General features: G+C 39.2%; 1 protein-coding gene across 1 annotated transcript; it reads left to right on the top strand.

Moving 5' to 3' along the window:
* The first annotated feature begins 2671 nt into the window (after positions 1-2671).
* On the top strand, positions 2672-16982 carry MIS18A (MIS18 kinetochore protein A). The gene is made up of 5 exons (XM_027875551.1): positions 2672-2984; positions 5065-5131; positions 9447-9569; positions 13070-13166; positions 16430-16982. The coding sequence occupies exons 1-5, from the start codon at positions 2717-2719 to the stop codon at positions 16508-16510; spliced, it is 636 nt and encodes a 211-aa protein (XP_027731352.1). The 5' UTR covers positions 2672-2716; the 3' UTR covers positions 16511-16982.
* The last annotated feature ends 10056 nt before the right edge of the window (positions 16983-27038 follow it).

Below are 27038 nucleotides of genomic sequence, written 5' to 3'. Positions count from 1 at the left end.
TTTATTGACAGTAAAATCTAATTGGACTGGAATTCAGGAAACTTGGGTTTTAGTCCTAGTTTAGCTAGTAAATAACTGTGACTTAATAATAACTAGCATTTATATAATTCTTTAATGATTGCAAAGAGCACTAAGCACATTTTACATATAAGGAAACTCAGGTTGAGAGACTTGCCTACACTCTGGCTTCAGACCTCATTTGAACTCAACTAAAACCACTCCCTCCAAAGTTACTGAATTGCCAGATCTAATGGCCCCTTCTCAGTCCTCATTCTTCTTGACTTCTCTGCAGCCTATGAGAGGGTTGATCATCCTTTTCTCTGTGATACTTTCTTCTCTCCGGGTTTTTGTGACACTAATCTATCCTGGTTCTCCTATCAGTCTGACTCCTCTGTTTGGAGGTCTCATTCGCCTCCTCTGGTTCTTCATCCAGGTCACTCCTGTACTCTTGAATGTACCACAGGCCTCTGTTCTGAGTCTCTCTATATTATCTCACTTGTTAACGTCATCATCTCCCATAGATTCAATTATCATCTCTATGCCTCTCTCTTAACCTCTAATCTTACATCTCCAATGGCCATCACAAACTAGATCTCAATAGACATTTTAAACTCAACATGTCTAAAACCAAATTCATTTTCTTTCCTCCAAAATTCTCTCCTCTTCTCTGGTCCAACTTTTTTTTTGCACAGTTTGCTCATGATCCCAGCCAATTACTTGAGTTTTAAATTCTTTGGTAAGGTAGGGGTCTGCTTCCAGTGTGGAGAATGTATTGTCTCAGGCTTCGGGGGTTTTGTGTAGCTGTTTTCAGAGATACTTTTAGGTACCTGTAAATTTTAAGTTCTTTCAAGGTGGTATGATGAAAGGCGAGGTGTTTACTCCTTTCTTGGCCTGTACTCTAGTCAATGAGTGACCACAAGCACTCTTTTCCTCCTTAGAACTAAGGAGGATTCCCTCTCTGCTGCCACTACAAGCTCCACCATGCCAGCACTACTCCTCTCCCCAGGACTGTCACCCAGAACTGTGACCCAGATTCAAGTACACGCAAAGCAAGAGAATCCTGCCTCAGCACCAGCAAAGAGATCCCTATTGATCCCTCTGATCAGCCACTCGATCCCCCTCTATCCATGGGCCGAACTCTGGAAGAAGCTGCTGTCTTGGGGCTGTGCTGGGAATGGGGCTGGAACCAAGCTTCACTCTCACCACAGTCACTGACTTTTCCTACTGACCTTCTAAGTTGTCTTTGGTGTTTGTGAGTTGAGAAGTCTGGAAATTTGTTTCACTCTGTCTTTTTGTGGGTTCTGCTGCTCTAGAATTTGTTTAGAGCCATTTTTTACAGGTATTTGGAGGGGTCTGGGGGAGAGCTTAAGCAAGTCACTGCTTTTACTCTGACACCTTGGCTCTGCCCCCTCCCCTCTTCTCTATTTCCCTGCCACTATCCAGGGCACCGACATTTTCCCAGCCCAGGTTCTCAACCTAGATGTCATCTTTGACTCCTCATTCTTTCTCACTCCCCATATCCAATCTGTTGCCAAGTCCTGTTATTCTCCTTCCTCAACATTTCCCACATATACTCCCCTTTTTCTTTCTTCACTGGCATGCCTCTGGTGGAGACCCTCATTACCTCACCCTTGGACTACTACAATACTCTAGAGGTTGGTCTCCCTGCCTCATATCTCTCCCTCTTCTAGTCCATCCATCCATTCAGCAGCCAAAGTGATCTTCCTATACTCCAGTGGCTCCCTATAACTTCCAGGATCAAATATAAAATCCGCTATTTGTGACTCAAAGGTCTTCATAGCCTGACTCCCTCCTACCATTCCAATCTTCTTACACCTTACACCTCACAAGGTACTCTGTGATCCAGTCACATTGGCCTCCTCACTGTTCCTCCAGCAAGGCATTCCTCCCAACTCCTGCATTTTCACTTGCTGTCCCTGAAGCCTGGAATTTTCTCCTTCACTTCCTTTGTTGGCTTCCTTCAATTCCAGCTAAAATTCTGCCTTCTGCAAGCAGCCTTTCCAGTTCTCCTGAATCTTAGTGCCTTCCCTATGAGATTACCCCCAATTTAGGGGTTCTCTTGTTTTTCCAGAGCTGTTTGCATGTTGTGCGCATTAGACGGGAGCTTTTCCAGAGCAGAGGTTGTGTATTTATTTGCCTTCCTTTGTATCCTTAGAGCGTAGCACAGTGCCTAACACAGAGCAGGCTTAATAAATGCTTGTTGACTGAGGTTCTTTCAATCAATCAATAATCAATCAACATTAATTAAGTGCTTACTATATGTCTGGCACAGTGCTAAATGCATATTTCAGCGCATATTTTGTGATTTTTAATATTTGTAGTGACAATTCGGGGAAGAAGCTACCCAAGGATGATGAGGGGAGAAAGCTCAAGTAGCTAATTTAGAACTAGGACGTCAGTATTCCTGACGGGATCCCGCCCTTCTCCTAAAGTCTGAGATCCAACGAGATGGAGATCTGAAGCATGCGCAGTGTGGGCTAAAGGTATACTGCCCCACACCCCAACAGCAGGAGTTTGAGGTTTGAGGCGGAAGCCAGCGCTAGGCAGCTTCCGCTCTTCTCCCCTCCCCCCCTCCCGCGCTCCTCCTTGCCTCGTCTCCCGGCTCCGCCTCCCTCCGGGCACGCATGCGCCTACCCTCGAGTCTTGACGCCCCGCCCCTCTCGTGGGCAGCGCGCGAGCGGGCAGTTTGAAAGCCATGGCGGAATCGGATCCCTTGGAGGCGACTTTCCAAAGGTCCTTAAACATTCAGAAGCTAAAGGCCCGAGATGTCACGGAGGAGGACGTCCTGCGGTGTATGCAGAAGCAGTCGAAGATCATTAATGGCCCTGGAACTGGTAGTGACCTGGATGCGCGGCGGCGGGAGATGCCGTGTGTGTTCCTGTGCTCCCGCTGCCAGCGGCCCCTGGGGGACTCGATGAGCTGGGAGGGCACCGACTTTGACGGCAACTGCTTCTTCCTGAACGGTGAGGGCGGGGGTGGGGGGAGGAGAGGAAGAGAAGGGAGGAGGGGAGAAGGAGGCGGAGGGGGAGGGACAGGGAGCTGGTGGGGAGGACGCGGAGGGGGGGAGGAGCAGAGTGAGGGAAGGGGCTCACGACTCTAAAAATACTCATTTTTCCCCAATTACAAGTTAAAAGAGTTTTTAACACTTTTTTAAAGTTTTGAGTTTCAAATTCTAGCTCTGCCTTCCTCCCTCCTCTCCCCCCTCCCTGAGATGGTTATACACGTGCAATAGCTTGGGGACCCTCAGCCCCCTATGTCTGTTAACCTCTCTGTTTCGGTTTCTGTATCCATAAAGTGGGGATAACTGTAGCTCTAGGGTTGTTGTGAGGATCAAATGAGAATAATTGTAAAGCACTTAGCACAATATAAGTGTTAGTTATTGTTATTATTATTATTAGATAACACAAGTAAAGGTGAGCAGAGCTTAAATGCTAGCGCGCTCCCGGTGGTGATGATGGTGACGGCGTCACCGCCCTCTCTGGGACCTCACTTTTCCGTAAACCATAAGTTTAGGCCAGGTAGTCTGCGAAGTCTCTTCCTGGTCTGCCTAGGAACCTGTTTCTCACATCAGCCCTGTGAGGCTGGTAGGTTGTACGAGGCTTGGCCCCTGTAAGTCAGCCCCAGACATTTACCTGTGTGGACCTCCTGGGCAAGTCAGGTACCCAGCCTCTCTCAGCCTCATTTCCATCATCCTTAAAACGGGGAATAAACCCTTGCAAACCTGACCTTTGGCAACTTCCCCTCTCAAATTAGATGAATGGATTAGACCCGGGTTGATGACCCTTTTTTTTGTGTCCTGGACACTTTTTGCAGTCACCGAAGCCTATGAACTCTTCAGTATAAGGTTTTTAAATGCTTAAAATTAAATACAAAATAAAGGAAATCAGTTATATTGAAACACAGTTATCAAAATATTGCAAAAAAGTTCATAGACTACAGGTTAAGAACCTCATGGCTTAGATATATGACGTCCTTTCCAGTAGTCCTCAGTTTAAAGATGAAGAAGAAGCCTCAGAGTAGACTTATTCCCATAACTTGCCTAACGAATAGCTTAGGTCCTCTGACCAGTGCACTTTTCGATGCATTATGCTGTCATATCATTCTCTTGAGTTCTCCTACTTCAGAGGATCATGCTGGACCATTTGCATATGATATTTGTTTATTCACAAACTAAATTTTTGAGTTAATTTGAGAGTTACTAGTAGTTATAGTATTTTACTCTGACAGTGCAATTACTTAAAAATTACTTTTGGTGAATAATTTATTTCAAAGGACTGTATTTAGTCACTTATTTCAGAAGCGTCAAAATAATAATTAAAAAAAACAAACAAACCCAGAAGAGTTAATTGCCTCTTTTGTGCAAAGCACTGTGCCCCAAAGTTTAGAACAGACCTGGTGTCTACCCTCTAGGAGTTTATAGTCTATTCATAAGGGGATAAGACACCAACACAGATGCTATATGGTGTAGTAGATTATAGTTACTTATATTAGACCAGGTGCTATTTGAGATCCAAGCTCAATTTTAGTACTAGTTAAAGTACTACTTTAGCTTTAACTCTGAGCTGTGTTGTGATGTTGCTGGTATAATATTTTGTTAGATTTGTGCCAACACTATAAGGTAGATCTAACTGTAACTGACATAAATGGCCCCCAAAGTATTTTTAAATCCAAAACATTTTTCTCTGCAGGAATTGTCAGCTTTTTGAAATTTATGGAAAAAATGTTTTGAAAAATACTGTGTAAAGTCTTGAGAAGGAAGACAGAAGACTAAATTATGAAACCAACTGGGGGTTGTTAACTTCTAACCCAAGTAGACCATGTTACAGACATTTACAGTAATCTGCTTTATAGTGTTGGCTAAGAAAATGATTTTGCTGTGATTGGTGCTATTATACTAACAACAATTCTTGTAAGCTTAATTTTTTAACAAGTTTCTTATTTGTAAAATGAAGACTTTGGATTAGATGAACTATTATATCTTGCCTAGCTCTAAAAATTCTATGAGGTTATCAGTAACCAGCAGTTACCTTTTTCTCATTCTAGCAGTCTCACCTAATGTTTATGTGGATAAGGAACAGAAGCTATCCACTAGAAAAAATGAATATGGCTGGTAAGATGAAAATTAAATAATTATCCTTGTATGATACTTAATTCAACAAAATTTTTTAAACATATGCACTGTGATAGGTACTAGGCATTCAAAGAAAAAAAATGAAAAGGCTTCTGCTCTAAAAGAAGTTAGTGTTCTGCTGGAGCAATATAATAATTGCACACATAGAAGGTAATTTGAGGAGGGGAGAGAGCATTGACAACGTCCAGGATGAGGAAAGGTTACGTGGGGGAGATTATAACTGAACTAATTTTAAAAACAAAATTTCTTTTTTTCTTTATTATGAACTTGATACACATGTATATTTTCATATTCAGAGAACAGAAAAGTAAATGTATATGATACTGAATTTCTGTGAAGTATAACTTGACTTTTTTAAAGTATAATACTTTATTGTGGTAGTACCAACGCTGGCTTCCTTGTATGTCCCCTTCTTAACTTCTGCTCTTTTCTGTTTATATTTTAAATGTTTCATTAATTTTCTTTCTTTTTTTGACATTACTGTACTATCCCTCCAAACCCCCATAATTCTGCTTTCCTCCCCTTATCTCTTTCTTTCTTATAGCACAATAGGAGTCCATCACATTCATAAACAATAATTTGTTCAGCCATTCCCCAGTTGATGGATACACCCCTTAATTTCCAGTTCCTTGTTGCTGCAGAAAAAGCCACTATAAATAATTTTGTATTTATTATAGGTCCTTTTCCTCTTTCTTGAATTGCTTTGCCATTTAGACCTAGTGATAGTATAGTGTGGTCAAATAGTATGTGCCTAGTAGCTTTTTAGGCATAGTGTCAAATTACTATCCAGAATGACTAGACCAGTTTATAGCCCCTACCAACAGTGCATTAATGTGCCTGTTTTCCCTCAACCCAACATTTGTCGTTTTCCTTTTATGGCAATTTTGCCAGGCTAATAGATTTGAGGTAGAACCTCATAGTTGATTTAATTGATAATTCTCTACTTATTAATGATTTGGAACATTTTTCATAGGACTATTAACAACTTGATAACTGCCTTTGAGAACTGCCTGTTCATATCTTTATCATTTATCAACTGAAGAATGGCTCCTTATTCTTATGAATTTGAATCATTTTCTTTCCGTATCTTGGAAATGAAACCTTTATCAAAGAAGCTTTCTGTAAAGATTTTTTTCCCCAGGTACTGATTTCCCTTCTAATTTTAGCTGCATTGTTTTTGTTTGTGCTAAACTTTTATATGATCCACGTTCATTTTATTTTCTGTAATCTCCTCCTCCCCTTGTTGTGAGGATAAGATGAGATAATATTTCTAAAGTGCTTTGCAAACCTTAAAGTACTATAGAAATGCTAGCTAGTATTATTATCTTGAATATGGCTTCATATTTGAACTTTTTCTTCCTGGCTGCTTGCACTATTTTTTCTTTGACCTAGAAGCTCTGGATTCTGATGTTTACAATTTGGGGTTTTCTTAGGGTGGATTCTTTTATATTTTCACTTTGTCTTTTTCTGATAGATTTGGACAGTTTTCTCATGTGATTTCTTGAAATATGGTATTCAGGTTTTTTGTTTGCCATGGTTTTCAAGGAATTTGATGATTTATTATTTCTCCTTGATCTGTTTTCCAGGTTAAATTGTTTTTTTCTACCTTCCTCATTCTTCCATTTTTTCAGTCTTTTGACTTTGTTTTTATTTCTTGTTTACTGGTTGAATTATTTGATTTTGTGTGTTCTATTCTGTTTTTCAGGAAGTTCACTTCTTGCATAAGATTTTCAATTTTGTGTTTTCAGCTACTTATTCTTCCAGTTTTTTTCCTTAAGAGCTCTAGTTTAATATTTTATCTTTTGTTTAATTTTTTATGACCACTTTTGGAGGCCTTTTGACTAAATCATTCATTTCTGTTTCTATTTTTTGTGCAATTAACCTTTTTCTTTTGGGTTAACCTTTTTGTTATCTCTTGAACCACATTTTTTCTTTGTGTTTTGTGTTTTCTTCTCCCCCACCCCCCACCCCACTCCCAGCTTCAGTTTCTAAATTGGGACTTTGTGCTAGAGGCATTCTCTATTTCATGCTGTATTTAATGATGGTGAAGACAAGCCCTGTTTGTTTTTGTGCTCTCTGTAGTTCAGTTGCCACTGCCCCTGCTGTTTTGGATGGGCATCTGGGGCCAGGTCCTTCCCTTTGTGTCATAGGGCAAGGGTTGGCCTCAGCTCTTCTGTCTCCTTGCACAGTTCCTAACTGGGAATTCATTCTGTGTTCTACTGTGACCCTGATAAGGTCCAGTCAGATTTTAGAGAACCTCTTGCTCTTAGGCCTCCTGCAAATCCTCCTGGCATACATGCCATTGAACTGACCTTGTCCTCTGCTCTTGATGTGAATGGGGGCAGGTTTTGTCCCTTGCTGCTTCCAAAACAGGTCAGAGCCAGTAACCCACTGGCTTCAGGCCTTGAGCACTGACTGCTTCCTTGTATAGTGCCCTTCCACATATTTCAGGCTCTGAAATTAGACTGGGTTTGGGGCCTCTGCTCAGAGCACTCACAAGCTACTAGCTCTGTGTGATTGAGCTTATCTCAGGTCCTTCTGATGGGTCCTCTGTCAGGGTGCTCTCAGAACTACTGACCCATTTGCACTTGTAATGCCAACAGACTTCAGACCTTTTACCTTAGCTTGCTCCCCTTTTGAGACTGTCCTCTGAACCATGATAGGTCTCTTGACTTCTTATGCAGTCCTGGACTGGATGGAGAAATGACTGCTGTTTTTCTTTGGTGTTCCTGATCACTGACCTTTCTGGTACTCTTTTAAATGTATTTGCTGTAGTCTGTGTGGGAGAGCTCTGCTTCTCTTTGATCTTTTATATTGCCATCTTAGCCAAAGCTCTGAACTGAGTCTGGAAGGGACATAAGGATTGTGAGAGGCCGAGATGAGGGTGTGAATTCTAGGCATAGGGAATTCAAATTCACAGAAGTGGGATTAGAGTGTTCAGTATGACTGAAACAAACAGTGGCTTATGGGGCGTACCATGAGATAAATTGGATATATGGGTTTAAGTCAGATTTTGGAGGACTTTAAACACCAAATTTAGGAGTTTGTATTTTATCCTGTAGGCAATAGGAATCCATTGAAGGCTTTTGTTTGGGGGTGTGACATGGTGTGAAGGGTATATTGGAGAAGGAGATAAACTGGCAGCAGGGAGGCTATTATTATCATTCAGGTGAGAGAGATGATGACAATCTTTACTTAGTTGAAGATCTTAGCAGTTATGCCTAAAGTTTAACTGTATTTTATGGCTTCGACAGCAGTGGCAACTTTTTTTTACAGTTGGTATTTAGGGTTGGGTTAGCAAACATTGTTTGTTTCTCTTAATGGCAGAAGCCACATTAAAGAGTGTTGAAGTGTAGCTGATATCTCTGCTACTCTTTCTGACTTATGAGGGAGACACCATTAATATTCTAACAGGGATGCTATGAAAAAACTTAATGGATCCATTTATCTCTTCCTTTGTTAACCAGTTCCTCAGCTCCCATTGGTCGTTGATCTGCCTTGGAGACTCTCTCATCACCTATTGTTGAATTCTCCAGTTAGTAGGATCCAAAATGATTTTACTGTACTAAGATTTTACTGTATGAGTTTATAAATGCTGAGGGAATATGGACTAAATGAAACTTCAAAGCTGGGTAAGGTCAGTTAAAGAAAGCTTACTGCAGAGGATATTTAGTATTGATGGAGGACATGAGAGACATGGAATAAAGGAGTGAGGAGAATAGGCACATGTGGGCACAAAATAGGCATAGATAGGCACAAAATAGAGAACTAGGAGGCTTTTTTTATGTATAATAACATAAATTTGGTTAGAGTATTGGGGAATACAGGATCATTCAAGCATTTAAGTGCCTCCCACGTGCAAATTGCTTTGCTGTAAGATAGGGCAACTAATTAAAATCCCTAGATTCCTTCAGGCTCAACTAAAGTACTATTTTCCACATAAGGCCTTTCCTGATCCCCTTAGTTGCTGGTGCCCCTTCCCCTGAAATTACTTCTTATTTACTATATGTTTATATATATAAAATATATTGTATATAATACAGATATTATATATTATGTATGTAAATACATAAACACACACATAAGTGTCCCAAAAGTCTTTATTTTTATTTACTTAGTGTGTGTATGTGGTGCTTAAGAAGGCTTGTTGATATTTGATTGATTATTGTGATCAGTATAACATATTTGAAAAACTTTAGTTTTGAAGAATAGTTTATGGTTTTATAACAGTTGAAATCTTTTTTAAAGATCATAAACAAGTATAGTCTTTTCTAAAACAATGATTTTTCTTTAGCATGATTGAGACTTTGAGTTGTAATGGATGTTCACTGAATATTGGCCAAATATACAGATGTACACCCAGACATCTTGATTATAAACGAGACTTGTTTTGCTTCAATGTTTCATCAGTTGATGGGTAAGTCTGTTTTATTACGTGTTACACTTAAAATTGGTTCTTGGAAAATAAAAGGATGTAAAATGAATTTGTGAGTATTTACATACAGTTGTCACTTTACAAAAATTTGCCTCATGAATGCTCCCACAACTGGTGGCAGGGGCGGCTTCTGGTGCAGCCTCACCAGCAGCCAGTTCTCTGGCTTCCTGCTCTGGCTGTGGGGGCTGCAGAGCTGCGGATGGGTTGGGACCATGCAAAGCCTGCCTGGGGAAAGTTAAGTGAGAACTGGCTGTAGTTTGATTACTGTTGCAAAGCCAAAAGTAATTTATTGTAAGTTGGCTCTAATCTTTTTTCCTTGTCAAATTGTCAAAGCTTTACATGATTTGTCAAAAGGGACAATTAACCAAATTGAACAAATGTTAATATGACTTTAGTTAGAGATATGTAGGCTTTCTTTTGAGAACATTGTAATTTGCATATTTTCATGTTGTCATATTTGGTTATGTTGTCAATTTGGTTTTCAACTTTGTGCATCATTGGGGACATATGTCTAAATCCCTCATTGTCTCCCTACTTGCCATACAACACATTTCAGGGCCACAACCCTATGAGCTATATTTGGAGAAGGCAAGTTTATTGGAATCTAAGCATAAACAAAGCACAATTAATAGTACAAACCTGCTACCAAAAGAATCATGTGAATACTGATATAGCCATTAATTCTCAAATTTGGGTATTCAAGTCTTCTGTCCCAAATATCATAAGCTGGTATTCAGAATTTTTTAGGCTTTTTTGGTCAGTAAAACATTTGGAAGCTGAACCTCAAAAAATAAAAACACAATTTTTGTTGAGAGAGTGGAGGAGCGAAGAATTAACAGAAATGATCTGGTATGTGACCAAAAGGGAGCTATTTTTAGCTCATTTTGGACCTTACAAATCCAGTCAAGCACATGGAGAACCAATATGAACAAAGACTGCCAATATAATTAAAATGGAATTTGTCACAATGATCCTAAACACTATAGGATTCCCAGATATTTCTGGAAAAAAAAAATGGGAGACCAGCCAAGATGGCAGAGTAGGAGGAAGCACTACCGCTCAGCTCCCCTGATAATCACTCTAGCAAAGATCTCAGACAAGCACCAGATGGGATTGTGATTGGAAATCTAAGGAAAAACCATCCTTGGTCATCTTTCTAGCACAAGATCACAGATTTGATCCATGAGCAAGTAATGAAGCTAGGAACTGAGGAACAGAGGTGGGTCAGGATCTTGGACCTGGACACCAGGAACAGAACAGGTCCACAGGTCTGACACCAGAGAGGGGATTAAGATCTCAGTCCAGCACTGGGGTACAGGAGGTGCTGCTCTGTCACTAACTCTAGAGGGGGGACCTTGGACTCAGACCCTAGGTGAAATTTGGCACTGCAGCACTGTCTGTCACTAATCCAGAGTAAATCTCTCAGAGTCAGACTTCAGGAGAACAAGGCTGTAACGTTGTCACTGCTCCAGAGAAGAAAGAACAAAAGTAAACAGACAGTATGCTGCTCTGAACCTGTATAACTTTCCTGCCACTTGATAAGAGTTGGGGCCAGCAACTGCCTCCTGGAGCTCCACTTAAGGGCAAATCTGCAGTTGTGTTGCCTAGACCCAAATCATGTTTGGGAAAATGGAAAGACAGGAGGACAGGGAACAGGCCATGCCCTTGACTAGACCACTTAGGGTCCTCTGAAAGTTTGCAGTTTTAGGGCTTTAGTCACTCTTCTGATCCTTGAAGAGCCCAGCACAAAATGTCCAGGGAATGTACCTGCAGACCGCCAGATAATAGGCCAGGATTATACAAAGCTATGATAGTTCCACCAGAAATGAGTAGAGCCTAACCAGTAATAAATAATGACTCCCATATAATCAAGATAGAATTTGTAGTGAAGATCTTAAATAGCATAAGATACACAGATATTCTTGAAGAAGAACACGGCAGTGAATTAACTGTTGATAGCTATCCTAGACCCAGCAAACTCTGGCTCAGAGTTACTTGAGAAGCATAGAAGAGCCAAGGAATATTTCTTGGCCTGCAGAAAGAAAAGACAAAGGGACAGAACCTCCAAAATGCTTCTCTGTTCAGTTCAGGGAAGAAGACTTAGGTCAAAAGTCTCCAGAAAACCTGATAGTTTAGATCAGAACATGACCTTAATAATTTTCTTTCTTGTTAGGATCCAGTCTGACTCCTTGATTTCTCCTTCAGAAGTAGTGCAGTATCCCTTTTATGAATTAACCCCTGCTGAAAATCAGTGACAGTGGTTCCCCTTTTTTATGGAAAAAGAGCCAGTTTTGAAACAAGGCAGTTCTGCCCTGTTAATGGATAGAAAATTCCTTCCTGTGTTAGGACTTACTGGAGACCACAGTTTTGAATCAAGGGAGTCTGATTCATTTTTTAAAAATAGATTCTGTTAATCCTTATTTTACAATATCTACCCTTTCCAATATTTTCCTTCCCCTTCCATATCCCAGAGAATAATTCCTTATAATAAGTAATAAAAAAAGAGGGGAAAAAAAAACAGTTCAGCCACCCATAGTCCCTCACCTCTGCAAAGAAATAAGGTGAGGTGCTTTCCCATACTGCTTCCTGCCCTAGTCATAATGGAAAGTTGTGCCTTCAATCCTTGACATGTTGTAGACCGCTTCTTGAGACCTATTATCTTGACCAGCACTGAAGGAGGGAAGGGATGCTATTTTCTACAGCCTCTTCTCCCTCTCCAGTCAAGTCTCCTCTCCTTCCCCATTCAAAGAGCTGGAAGATACTTTGGTATCAGTTCTTGACCCAGTTATTGCCTGAGCTGACAGACTCCTAACAAATAAAGCCAATCTGAGCTTACAAAACAGAAATTGGGGCTTTATTATTTGCATTACCAAAAAAGACATGGATTTTTCTTTCAAAAAGATTTCTTTCACTATCATTCCCTCAGTGTGGAAGTTTTTATTTATAGATCGTCATTTGATAGATCGAAAAACAAAATTTAGAACTGAAAATTGAGATTACATTACAATGCAAATGTTTGAATGTCTGTGTGATCTGAGATGTCTCAGAGCTCGCAGTTTTCAGACAAAATAACATAATACTCTACTAACATTCAATTTTTATTCCTTTTTAAGAAGAAGCTGTTTTCTGTAGCACAAGGTACTCCTGAAGTTGACTTTCTTAAGAAACTATAAAAAATAGCCTTTTAAAAATCCTTTACTTCTACCCAGATACTTTGAATTAATTGTTTTAATTGATTGGTTTTATTTATTTCCAGTAATGTGTTTTTGGGATCTTAAGAAAATTAAAACATAAACCAACATGGATAAAGTTATATTAATCAGAAGAAGAATATTTTCTGGTTCAATGTCTAGGATGCTTGTAATGGCAAAACTAGCCCCTGTTTTTTTTTTCTTCAGTGGTAATAGAGTGCTAAGAGAGAGTATTATGCTTTCAGCTTTGATATTAATATTAGCTTTTTTTATAACCATGCTGTATGTCAGTTACATTCTAGGTTCTGCTGAAAATGAAGCTGTGCCTGAAACTGAAGAGCCTGTAACTCTTGATAAGCAAGATGTAATGGAAAGCATTTTAAAGAAGGTAATCAGTTTCTTTGACAAGTTTTATCTCTGCATATGTAAGACTTTATGTTAAACTAATAATTATTCACCAAAAAATGATGATAATCCCTAAGTTCACTGTTTTGATGTATAAGCCCATCTTCCTAATTGATATATGGATTGTTTCACTTTAGTTTGTCATGAAGCTCTATTAAGTGTAAAGGGTTGATGTTTTTCCTCCTACATTGTACTGCCACATGACGGGGGAAAAATGAATTACACACCAGATTTCCTGTCTTTTTTGTCACTGTAACTTGAAGGTTTCAGGTTCATTGATTTTGTGGTTCATAAATCTTTGGAGTTTTGTTTTGTTTTAAAAACTATACGGACATAGGATTGAGTCTGTGCAACTTTTGTCTTAACAGTAGAACTGTTGCTGTTATTTCAGAAGGTGGGGTTCTACAGCCAAATCTCTGTCATTTGTGTCAGATTATGAGAGGCATTGTGATGTAGTGAAAGAATGCTGGATTTGGAGTCATTAGTCAGTAATAGTCAGTAAACATTTATTAAGCTCCTACTATGTTCTGGGTACTGTGATAAGTCACTGGGGATTCAAAGAAAGGGAAAAGACAGCCCCCTGCCCTCAAGGAGCTCTCAGTCTAGGAGTGGGGGCATGATGAAGCCATGCAAGGCTGGATGGAAATGATCTGTGGTGTGAGTTTCAGAATTGGTTTCATCTTGCAGAATGAGGAGTTTCTAGGGGCAGCTAGATGTGCAGTAGAGAAGAGCACCGGCTCTGAAGTCAGGAGGACCTGAGTTCAAATTTGGCCTCAGACCAAACACTTGACACTTACTAGCTGTGTGACCCTGGGCAAGTCACTTAACCCCAATTGCCTTTAAAAAAAAAAAAAAGAGTTTCTAGAGATTGTGAAATCAGGAGGTCAGGGGTAGGAAAGGATAAGGTGAATTTCCTGAGCCCTCTCCTTAAAGAGAGGGTCTGGAAGGAACTTCCAGATGGTCACGTCTCACCTTCTCCAACCAGAGGAAAGGAGAGACCCCAGGGGCAGAAGGTCCTAAAGACGTGTGAATCAGGCTCTGCCTTCAAATTCTCCCTCTACTGCATACCAGCTGTGTGGTCTTGGACATATTACTTAGCCGCTCCTGGCCTTCCTCATCTGTGAAATTGAGACTGTTTATTTCAATAAACATTAAGGGCCGATTGTATACAAAGCATTGTGTCCATGGGGATATAAAGATAAAAACAAAGTAGTCCTTGCTTTCAAAGAGCTTTCCTTTGATGGGTGGCTTATAGCGAGTATTTACAAAGATAGGTAAATGCAAGGTAGTAGTTTGAAAGGGATGAGGGGGCGGTGAGGTGATCAGAGAATGCTTCATAGAGGTGGCACCAGAGCTGAACTGTTGAGGAAGATAAGGATTTTGAAGTGTAGAGTGAAAGCATTAATTCCAGGCTTTGGGGATAGCCTGGGTAAATAATGGCTAGCATTTATATAGTACCTACCATGTGCCAGGCATTGTGCTAAACACTTTACAAATTTTATCTCATTTGATCCTCACAGTAACCCTGGGAGGCAAGTGCTACTATTATTTCCATTTTACAGTTGAGGCAAACCGATGAACTGATTTGCCTGAGATCACCCAGCTAGTAAATGAGGCCAGATTTGAATTTGGATCTTCCTGTTTCCAGGACCTGTGCTCTGTCAGCTGCACCTGTGATAAATGCATGAGGGTGGAAGATGGAGTGCCAAATTTGGGGAATTAGCTATCTGGTAGTCTGATTTGGCAAGAACATAGAATTTAGTTTAGTAGGCTACTCTCAAGTGCTAAGTTGAGGTTGGTATTTTATTTTAGAGGCAGAGGCAGTGAAAGGATCCCAGTGAAAGTTTTTGAGCAGGGGAATGAAGTGGTCAGACCTGTGTCTTAATAGGATTTTTTTTTCTTGGCAGTTGTGTGAAGAAGAATAGATTAGAGAGGATGGAAACTGGAAAGAGGTAGTTCTGGTGAGAGGTCATGAGGACCATTTGACTAGAGAGGAGACATGCAGGACAGATTTTGGAGGGAGAATCAACAAAGTAACAATGAATTCAATGTGAGTGGTGAGAGCAAGGAAATAGGGGTAACTGTAGTTGGGAAGCTGGGAGACTGAAAGGATGGGAGTCCATTTGGGCAAAAATAGAGAAGTTTGGGGGAAGGATGGCTTTAGAGGAAAAGGTTAGGAGTTCTACTTTAGTCACATGGACTAGATAGTCTCTGAGATTTTAGTGTATGATGCATGATTTTGTTTGTGAAATAGCTTAGTCCCTTGTTTTTTATCTGCTTCCCACTCTCCTTGCTCCTTTTTCTTTCTCTTTGTATTTTGCCTTCCCTCCCTCCCTCCCTTCCTTTCTTCTCCCTTGTTCCCTCTCCTCATATTTGATCGGCTTTCCATTATTTAACTGTTACAAAATTTCCATTAGGAAGTTGAACAGGGAAAAAGGAAGACAATTAAAAATTCTTCAGTTTCAGGTTATGATTCTAGGTTATTGAACTTGGTTAGATACTTTTTGCACCACTTAGAAAAACGAGTCTTTTCCTGACTTCTGTTTTGGTTGGTGATTTCTACTAGGCTGTGTGGTTTAGTAAACAATTTACAGGAAGATCAGTGTCTACATTTATAAATGTATATAGCTTAGTTTAAGAGATAAGAGAGAAAGAATAGTGTTTCTACTACTGGTATAGTAGAAAGAAGTCTAGCTTTGGAGCCCAAAGTGCTAGTTTCAAATTCTAGGTGTGCTTCTAAATGACAAGCTTGGGTAAGTCACTTTGCTGAACTGAGCTTCAGTTTCCACATCTGTGAATTAAGAGCATTGTAGTAGATTGTACTAGATGATCTCTAAGGCCTATAGTCTTATGAGTAAGAAGCAAAAACTATAAAAACCAAAAACTGACTTTTCTTTTCAGGACCTAACGCAAATTTTTTAAAATCATTGAACCGAAACGTCCATGTACACTTTGAACTAAAGCAATATTTCATTTGCTTCTAGTTCTTGAAAAAGAATAAACAAGCTTTACTGTATAACTTATGCAATACTACAAGGCTGTACAGAAAAGTACATGATGATAAACTCTTGGAAAAAAAAAACGAAGTTTTTCTGTATCTTCAGTAGAGTCTGATGGAAGCTTCACATTTAAGGAAAATATCTTTACTTCAGTACATCTTTTCACTATTATAGAATGAAGTTAGACTTACAGATATAATTTTATCATATTTTTCTTATAATTTTTTTTTCCTAATTTATCCAACAGCTGCAAGTTATCATGCATGGATTGGAGCTGAGAGTGTCCCTCGTTGAATCAGTTGTTTCAGGTCTTTGTTCCACAACATGAAAGAAATTTCACTTTTTTTTTTTTTTTACTACTACTTTCCCCTTTGTATGTATTGTAATTTGTTGGTGTACCATTTTAGCAGGAGTTATAAAGTGCTCAAGGTAATTTTATCCCTAAGTTATATTTAAGTGAAAAATGCTTAATCAGTTTTATAACTATTGATGTTATTTTATAACTGTTAATTATGGGATAAAAGTTTCTCTTTTCTGAATTACAATGCTAAAGTTATGTTTATAAAATGTCACTTCCAGAAACCTCTAAAGTGTGGAATTTAAGAGTTTATTATGGACTCCTCGACCCTCTTTCTGCCTTGTATCATTTTTATATTCCTTAACCTCATCTTCCTTACACTTTTTGTTGTCTGTTCATCTTAACAGCTGACTGTTAACTTGATTGGGGTGGGAGGGGGGAAGCATGTTATAGAAAAATCAAGTCTGGCTATTATCATGAACAAATAAATTCCTTAATGACAGCTTTTGAGTATTTTGGTCAAAATTTAAGATTAGTTGGAACTTAGATTTTTTTTCCCTTCTAATATGTTAGAATGTTCTCTGAAATTAACATTATGAAAATTTAAAATCATTAGTCTCATGTAGAAACATTGATTGAATTATGTATTATTGCCATTTAAAAATAGGTGGAAACTTATGCTCACAGATTTAAGTGTAGGAGGATGAGCAGAAATCTTAGTCAAAAAATATTTGCTGATCATTTTCCTTATACAGAGTGCTGTGCCAGCTGATATTACTGCGAAATTAAGGCCCCTGAGTACATTTGTCTGATTAATGAAAGATTCTTCTTTGCCTGAAGAAAGTCCAAAAAGAGGGAAACCCCACCTACCCTATTCTTTACTGTTCTTACCAGCTAGGAGAATGGTTTTTCATAGAATTATAGAATTTCAGAACTGGAATGGATCTTGGAGTCATTCTCATCACTACCCTGATCTATGCCCTTTTCATTTCATACTTGGACTATTGCAATAGCCTGCTAATTGGTCTGCCTATCACCAGTCTCTCTAGACTCCAGGCCATCCTCCATTCAGCCACCAAAGTGATTTTCTAAAGTGAAGGTCTGACCATATCACTCCCTTACTTAATAAATTCCAGTTGCTCCTAATTGCCTCCAGGATCATATACAAAATCCTCTGTTTGGCTTTCTAAGAGGTTCATAACCTAAGCCCCTCCGCTCCACCCATCTTTTCAGTCTTTTAAACTTTACTCTTATTTTATACATACTTTTCATTGTAGTGACACTGGCCTCCATCAGGTTCCCTGAACATGACAGTCCAGGTCTAGGCTATAGGTATTTTCCCAGGCTGTTCCCTATGCCTGGAATGCTCATCTCCACCTGCTGACTCCCCTGGCTTCCTTTAAGTCCCAGCTAAAATCTCATTTTCTACAAGAAGCTTTTTCCAGCCCTTCTTAATTTTGGTGACTTTTTAAAAATTATTTCCTATTTATCCTGTATATAGCTTGTTTGTACATAATTGTTTGCTTCTTGTCTGCCCCATTGAATTGTGAGCCCTTTCTGGGTAGGTACTGTCTTTTACCTCTTTTTACCACTTAATACCATACCTGGCACAAACAAAGCCCTTAATAGATGCTTATTACTGACTAATTTAATCCCTTTGGACCTCAGTTTCCTCAACTGCTAAATGAAGGTTTTTGGATTAGATGACCTCTAAAGGTCCTTCTCAAAAATCTATGATCCTCTGATGCAAGTAAAATTTGCTTTTTTGAACCATTGTTGCTAGTTCTATCCTCACTAGATCAAAGCAAAATGAGTCTTAATTTTTTTTCCCCACCTGACCTGCGCCCCTCCAAAATTTAGACAGATTAACCTTATGTCTCTTTGGATTGAGTGTTGAAATTTGGTTGTTTCTATTTTGATAGTAGACTTGGGATTTGGAGTCAGTACTTAATTTTGCTTGCTGGTTCTGCTACTTTCTATTTGTGTTGCCTTGTGTCAATGGGGAAGGGAAGAGTAAAAGGAGGAACCTTCAGGGTTTAGAGTTATCTGTAATTCTAGGTCTTGTTTAAGAGCTAGAGTAGGTCAAATGAAGGGTTAAAAACTAGTCTTGAAACAGTGATTTTACAGGAGCACGGAAAGAATGACAGTGTTATCGAGTGAAGAAATGAATACTTACATGCAAGAGAGACTGTACGGAAATAAAATAACTTGAGGCCTAATGTCCCATTGACACTCCTCTTTAAGGAGTGAGTCAAGGGATGGCCCCTTTAATTAAAAAAAAAAAATCAAACTGGGAGGGGAAGACCCTCAGGGTTGCTTACCAAAAGAGAAACAGTTTCTATTTACATTCACTATGAACTAGGAGGGCCCAAGAAAATAACCATTAAGTGGTGCTTGGGCAGAGTCCAATCTTCAAAATGTACTGAGGTCAGAAAAATGGTTAGGGCTGGATAAAAGGATCTAAGAATCACCTACCTAGCAATGATAATTGAAACCATGGGAACTGATGAGATCACCAAGCAAAATAACCGAGGTGCTGTACTTGAGCCCTATTGGGACTCAAGAACTAAATGAGAGATTCTTATTTATGTAGACTTCCCCTTTTTATAAACCACCCAAAATAGACATCTCAATCTGGGTCTTTTCCCCTAGGAGCTAAAAATAGTTGATAGTGGTCTGATGTGATGGAGATGATTGCTCCCCTCTCCATTCCTTTCCTACTGTCACATGCATAGAACAATTTGTAGGTATAGAATTGAGGCAAATGAATAAGAAGGTTTTCCACCCTCGTCTTTACCCCCCACTATACCCCATGGGAAGAGGAGAGGAGTAGCTGGACAGGACTATGCAATCCAAAGGCATGGGCCAAAGGAGACAGTAGTTGATCTGGTTCACCTCATAGGGTCGACCCTTACAGACACCTAGGTACACAAGGATAATAAAATATGTTTGTTTCATGTAGAATGATGGTATTATACTATACTGGAAGAATGGGAAATGCTTAAAATTGAGCAGTAAACATTTTTATGGTCCTGACTAAATTTGGAAAGCAAATAGGTAAGTATATATGTGTGTATAAAAATGCTTCCAAGAATGCAAAGTGTCCAATAAGAGCAAAATAAGCATGCAAATGTATATGTGAAAGTAGTTGCTTTGGCTAGAAGAAAATTCTCATTTTCTAAAGAGAAAGGTCTGAAACTTGGGTGTTCCTTCTCTTTTCTCTCCCCCAATTTTCTTACACAGAAAAGATAGAAATTACTTTTGCATTAAAAAGTAAAAGCAAAATTGTATTGTACTAGGATCGGGAAGATATGGAAACAAGAAGCTGCAAAACAAAGGTTATCAGGAATTTATTTTTAGAGTTTGGAAATAGGAGAGAAGGGAGAAGTTTCTGATTAATGAATAATAAAATGACATTCCCTTTATGATAAAATTATTTTTGAAAATAACTATTTCAGTTTTCAACATTCACTTTTGTAAGATTTTGAGTTCCATATTTTTTTCTCCCTTCCTCTCCCCCCCCACGCCAAGACGGCAAGCAATGTGATATAGGCTATACATGTACAATCACATTAAACCTATTTCCACTTTAGTCGTGTTGTGAAAGAAGAATCAGAACAAAAGGGAAAAACCATGAGAAAAAAAAAAAAGAGAAAATAGTATGATTCGATCTGCATTAAGACTCCATAGTTCTCTGGATGTGGATAGTATTTTTCCATCGGGAGTCTTTTGGAATTGTCTTAGATCATTGTGTTGCTGGGAAGAGCTAAGTCTAACAAAGTTGGTCAAGACACAATGTTGCTGTTACTGTGTACAGTGTTCTCCCGGTTTTACTCACTTCACTCGGCATATGATAAAATTCCTAAAAATAATTTAAATAATAAGAAGCTATCATTAAATTATCCTATATTAGAAAGATTCCAGGGTCTACCACTATACAAAATGATCGACACGGTTCAAATTATGATTTTTCCTTAACCAGCAGGACTAGCACCCGGTATCCTGCATCTTTGTGCCAGAGCTGTCTTAAACTCAGTCCTCCATAGCAGCTGCTTTTCCCCAGCCAGGTGGCAGTCTAGCCCCATTATTGTCGTGCTGCCCTTTAGCTCTCCCTTCCTTTATCTTTTTTTCCCTCTTCTCCCTTCCTTTGAGAATTAACACTGAGAATGGGGGAAAAAAAGAAGCTAGAAGCATGTGCTCCTCTTAGTGTCCTCATTTCTCCAATTCCAGAGGTGCCATCTCTATCCCAAAGGGCATGCTGCATTTCTCCTCAGGCCAGAATTTTTGTCTTCCTTTTCGACATCAATAGAGGGATACTTGAAATCTAAAAAATATGCACCACAAGTATCAACAGAAACATCAGTGTTTGAAAGAGCAAGGAAAATTATCCCAGTATAATAGGTGATCTTGAGGCAGAGAGGTACAGTTTGGTACAGTAGAAAGTGTGTTAGATTTAGGGTCAGAAGACCTGAGTTTTAATGCTGTCTCTGCCTTTTACCCATGTAACTTTGGGCAAGTGACTTAACTTTTCGGGACTAGATTGCACCTCAGGTTCTTTCCAGCTCTAAATCTGTGATCATCTCCCACATTCCCTGCAAATATACATTAAATAAAACATGCGTAAGCATTAGTATAAACACAAATTAACAAATAGCAACATGATGCATCACAGATATAGCTACAGCATATGCATGACACTGGTACATAAATAAACGTGTTTTGTAACATTGACTGTCCTGCCCCACCCTCTGCAACTGCCTGAAGTCCAGGTGTGTTACATTTCACTCATTTCTCAGGGTTTTGCCAGTACCCTAAAAGGATTTTGGGGGGATGTCTAGGCTCTCTGTCAATGGCTCCAGCCCCCAAAGATGGTGTTCCCTCCAGTTGTGGGGGGGGTCCCTTCATTATTCCGATTCTATTTAAGCCACTTTTAAGATTAGCTTTTACAAAGGAACATTTACTTGAGAAGGTATAATCGCAAATGTATGAACTTACTCTCTCCAATAGGTGAAAGACATAATTGCCTTCCCACCTGAGTACTACTTGAGTCTCTGGGGAGGGGAAGAGGATTAGGCTCATAGGTTAGCTGGATTTTTCTGGAGCATAATTCCATTTCCAAATCCAAAACCTCTATCACGATTGAGTTCCAGGCACGCCCACTTCTCAGGGCTTCTTTACCCTGGCAACATCCCACCTGGAATCCTGATTCCAAGTTTGTCCTGGCTTGAACCCTCCTGTGAATCACTGCCCAGCTCCTGAAAATGAGAAACCAAGAAGTTCAAACTACACGAACAGAAACGAACAGCCCAAGCCCATTTCTGGGAGCCAGAGTAAAAGAACAAGGGAAAGAAATCCTTCCTCTGTCACTGGTTCAGTTCATGCTGCTTTCTGTATGGGTGAACTGTGAACTTCACCTCTGGTCACAGCTGGAAGGACAGAGGGAGCTTGCATGTTAGGAGATCTGGGCATGCCTAGACAAGCCTCTGCACAATTAAAATAATAAAATTGATTTATTCAGAACAGGCACTAATTGACATGTGCATCAATAAACATGTATAATTACATGCAAAGCACACATCATGTGAGTAGATGATTATTTTCATCTGGCTACACGTGTAACTGCTTCTTCACTCTCAGCTTCAATATTGTAGATTACACTGACCATAGGTCAGATAGACCTGGCTGTCTTGTGACTTGTCTGTCTGCTCCTTCACTTCACCTGGTTGATGGAATCATAGTCATCATCAGCATGCCTCTAATCAAACCTGAACTTGTGGAAGGTAGCAGGCTAGTTAGCAGTAGTTCTGATGAGGATGGGATCTGGACCCCAGAAAGGAAAAGCCTTGGACTTTCCCACGTGGCCAAATCTCTGGCGTTCCCCTGAGGCTATAATCCCATCAACTGGCCTTTCACTGTGGCTATGCCCAATCTCCCAGTTCTATTACCCTTAACCTAGCCTAGCCCTCCATTGTTTTACCTCTCTATGGCACCTGGCCACTTCCCACCCTTAATCCTAGTTAGGCTCCATTCTCCCTTGGCCTCATGGTCCAGGTACCTGGCATTCTATTACCTTACTTGGCCACTCCTAGATCCCTCCCACAGTCTTTCTGTATATAAGGTCCATCTGGTCTCCATTAACGTGCTCAGATTCTTAAAATCTGGCCAGTTTGCATTAGCAATACAAATGCTTAGAGTCTGCAGAATACGACGGATATTCTAATAAACCTTGTCTTTGGCTGAAAGAAGGCTTGGGTCGAATTCTTTCAGGCAGGACCTGCATGTTCTGATTTTGGGGTCCCAGCATTCCTAAACCTCAATAGTTCTAGGCTCTGGTGGTTTCTGTGTACCTTAAGAGTCTCTGTGGTGGAAATTATAGTCCAGATAGGTGCAGTCTCTAGATTTAGTCTACTTGTCGCAATGGAACTGGGCCCAGTCAAGTTTGTTAGATGTCAGTATGAGGTATCCTCTTCGCTAGGGCAGCTAAGTGGCACAGTGGATAGAGTGTCAGACCTGGAGTCAGAAGCACTCATCTTCCTGAGTTCAAATGTGGTCTCTGACACTAGCTGTGTGACTCTGGGCAAGTCGCTTAACTCTGCCTCAGTTTCCTCATCTGTACAAGGAGTTGGAGAAGGAAATGGCAAACCACTCCAATATCTTTGCCAAGAAAACTTCAAATGGGGTCACAAAGAGTCAGACGTGACTGAACAACTAAATCTGCTTCATTGGAAACATCATTCTCTGAGTCCTTGTCTGGTTCAGACAGGCTTTGTGCTACTGGTAAGTTATCTCTTTTATTTAAAGTCTTTTGAGATGTGCCCTTCACTTGTGTCTTCCTGCTTATCAGAATCCAACTAACTCTCCTGGATACTAAGGGGTTGTGGTACATTGGAGTAGTAGGGAGATTAGAGGGGGTTCCAACTTCATTATCTCTTCTAGTTCTACATGAACCATCTCTTGAACGAGGTTATCTCTGTCCTGAAGGGCATGCTATACTTTTGGGGCACTCATTTAAATGGAGGGTAATTTGACAAAATTTACTCCACTTGAGTAGGAAGGAAACAAGCATTTATAAAGCCCCTACTATGTGTCAGACACACTGCTTTACAAATATTTTATTTGAAACAACTCTGGGAAGTAGGTGCTATTATTACCTCCCATTTTACAGTTGAGGAAACTGAGGTTAAGTAACTTGCCCAGGGTCACACAACTTGTAAGTATTTGAGGTCAAATATGAATTTACATCTTCTTCATTCAAGGCCCTCTCTACTGTACCACTTAGCTGCAGTACCTTGAGTAGCCTCAGAATAAAGCCCTTTAGTTTTATAGTGATCTCAGTTGCTTCTACAATAGAAAAGTCCATATGTGAGGAACCTCTGTCTCTTTCTTTATAGAGACACTTAATCCTTTAATCACTATATATATATATCAGTTCTACTTGGGAAGCTGCTGTAGGGCTTAAATACTCCCCTGTAGATATTTAGTCACTCTTCAGGAGAATCTTCAGAAATTTAACCCTTTTGTTCCCTCCTAGAGGCAGCTGGTAAGCACAGAGGATGGAGCACTGGGCTTGGAGTCAGGAAGACCTGAGTTTAAATCCAGCCTTAAACACTTACTAGCTGTGTAACCCTGGACAAGTAACTTAGCCTCTGCCTCAGTTTCCTCAACTGTAAAATAGGGATAATAACAGCACCTACCTCACAGGGATGTTGTGAGGATCAAATGAGATAATATTTGTAAAAAGTACTTAGCACATAGTAGGTACTATATAAATACCTATTCTTTCTTCCCCTCCCAAATGATTATTTTTTCTCTGTTTCTCTCATTCCCACCCCATATTCCTTTGTTCTCCCACTCCAAAATACATTTTGAATAATCAGGGCTTCCATGTCTCAATGTAGTAAAAACAGAAAATGAAACCATCTCTTTTTATGGTTTAACAGCAATGTAGAAGATGAAAATATTATCCAGGATATATTATCTTGTTATTTGAAAGCAAACCAGAAAAGCTATTTTTTCCAGACAAAAGCTTTCGCTAGACTCTTTACTAAAGGCAAAAAACTTTCCCTAAACACACAATGCTTTAATCAGTCTCCTAAACTTTACCTTTTTTTTTGCCTGTTTGCCATAATTTAGCATCTAACTTATAGTTGTCATATATTCTTTTCTTTAGTGTTGAATAATGGCTGAAAAGTTAGTTTTTGTCACTAAGGAATCCAATCTACTTTCTTCCCTTTCATCTAATTGAGGAAAATTGCAAAAATATTCTAGGAGAAATAATATATTCTGTCAGCTTTCAGATGGTGTGGGTAACACTTAAGGCTGCAATAGAACGTGAAATATTCACCAGGTCAACATCTGTAGCTAAGCAGAGAAGAGGACCAAGAAAAAGCTATCTATGTACAAAGTTGTAACTAGCAAAGGACTTTGCCATAGGGCACTTACCCTATGTGGCACTTGGTGGAGGAGGAGAGTGGAGAACTTCCCTTACATGCCTTCTGTTTCCATCTCTTGCTTCTCAGAACTGCCCCCCAACTCTCTGAGAGACAGGCTTTCTCCTTTACCAAAGTAACTCTACCTGTGCATAGATTGTGCTCTGTGCCCCACAGCACTGCCCTACCCCACTTCTCTTTTCAAATTATTTTTTTTCCTAGGAATAATTTTGTTTGTATCTATTGCTTATAGGAAAATTTTACCCCAACTAATCTGATTTCCTCACTGTCCCTTGAACATATGCATATATGAACCATAGACAATAAAATAGTACATATATACACATATATATTCATATACATATATATATGTATTAGCTGGCATGCTATCTAAATTCACAAAGAAAAAGTTAACTCAGTTGCAAAAAGACATATAGTAATACAATAATTGAAGGTGACTTTAATGTGTTCTTGTCAAATCTAGACAAAATTAACAAAAAGATAAATACAAAGGAAAATATAGAACTGAACAAACTATTGGAGAATTTAGCACCAAAAGACTTATGACAGCTTCTAAATGGAAACATTAATGAATATATGTATTTTCCAGTGCTACATGTACCTTTACAAAAAGACAATGTGCTAGGGCACAGAGAAATAATAATAATAACTAATATTTTATTTATATTGTACTTACCTTGTGCCAGGCACTATGCTAATTACTTTACAATTATTATCTCATTTGATCCTCACAACAACCTTGGGAAATAGGTGCTATTGTTATCCTCATTTTGTCAATGAGGAAATGAGGCAGAGAGGTTAAATGATTTGCCTGGAGTCACACAGCTAGCAAATGTCTGAGGATGGATTTTTAAAAATTTATTTTAGCTTTAATTTATGAAATAAGAAAAAAAGGATTTCAGGAATTGTCGAAACTATCTGGTACTAGCTAAGAAACAGAAAGGTAGATCAATGGGATAGAGTAGACATACAAGCTATAGCGGCAAATAAACATAATAACCTTGTATTTGACAAGGGTAAAGACTTAAGATTTTGGGATAAGAATTCATTATTTGGTTAAAATTGTTGGAAAAACTGGAAAGCAGTATGGTAGAAACTGGGCATAGACCAATATCTTACACCATTTATCAAGATAAAGTCAAAATGGATACATGATCTAGATTTAAAGAGAGATTTTTTTTTTTAGTGAGGCAATCAGGGTTAAGTGACTTGCCCAAGGTTACACAGCTAGTACGTGTCAAGTGTTTGGTCTGAGGCCGGATTTGAACTCAGGTCCTCCTGACTTCAGGGCTGGTGCTCTATCTGCTGCGCCACCTAGCTGCTCCTAAAGAGAGATTTTACAAGAAAATTAGAACAACATGGAACATACTACTTATCAGACTGATGGATAGGTGCACAATTTATAAATAAACAAGAGATAGAGAACAAAGGTGTAAAATGGATAATTTTGATCACTTTAAATTAAAAAACGTTTTGTAAAAGGTTTTAGCCAAGATCAGATGGAAAACATAAAATTGGGAAATAATTTATAGACAGCTTATAAGATGAAGGTCTCATATCTAAAATATATAAAGAACTGAGGATGGATTAAAATAAACTCTTGTCTGTTTGACTTCAGGCTTGGCGTTCTATCCACTGCGCCACCTAGTGGCCTCTATGGACTTCGATTTTATGAAATAGCAATACAAGGAACACAAACAAAAGATACTGACCTAAATGAAGACTTATTACATCCTGAATAATCATGGATCAAAGAACAAACAAAAAAATTACTTAACTAGCTAAATAAAAAAATGAACGAGAGAAATAAATAAATGATTGGAAAGAATTTAAAAAGTAACTATATGAAAGAAGAAAGGAAACAAATATTAAGCACCTACTATGTGCCAGGCACTGTGCTTAAGTACTTTAAAAATGTCTCATTTTATCTTCACAAAAAATCTTGGGAGGTAGGTGCTATTATTATTCTCATTTTACAGATGAGTCAGTCAATGAGCTATTTATTAAGCACTTGCTATGTGCCAGGCATTGTGCTAAATATGGGGGATACAAAGAAAGTCAAAGACAGTCTGCACTAGGGAAGAGCTCACAATCTAATGGGAGAGACA

The sequence above is a fragment of the Vombatus ursinus genome, unplaced genomic scaffold, assembly GCF_900497805.2.
Source record: "Vombatus ursinus unplaced genomic scaffold, bare-nosed wombat genome assembly UNPS02014809.1, whole genome shotgun sequence".
NCBI classification, from domain to species: domain Eukaryota; kingdom Metazoa; phylum Chordata; class Mammalia; order Diprotodontia; family Vombatidae; genus Vombatus; species Vombatus ursinus.
Note: the sequence above shows the minus strand (reverse complement) of the source record. Positions and strands in the feature narration are given on the sequence as shown.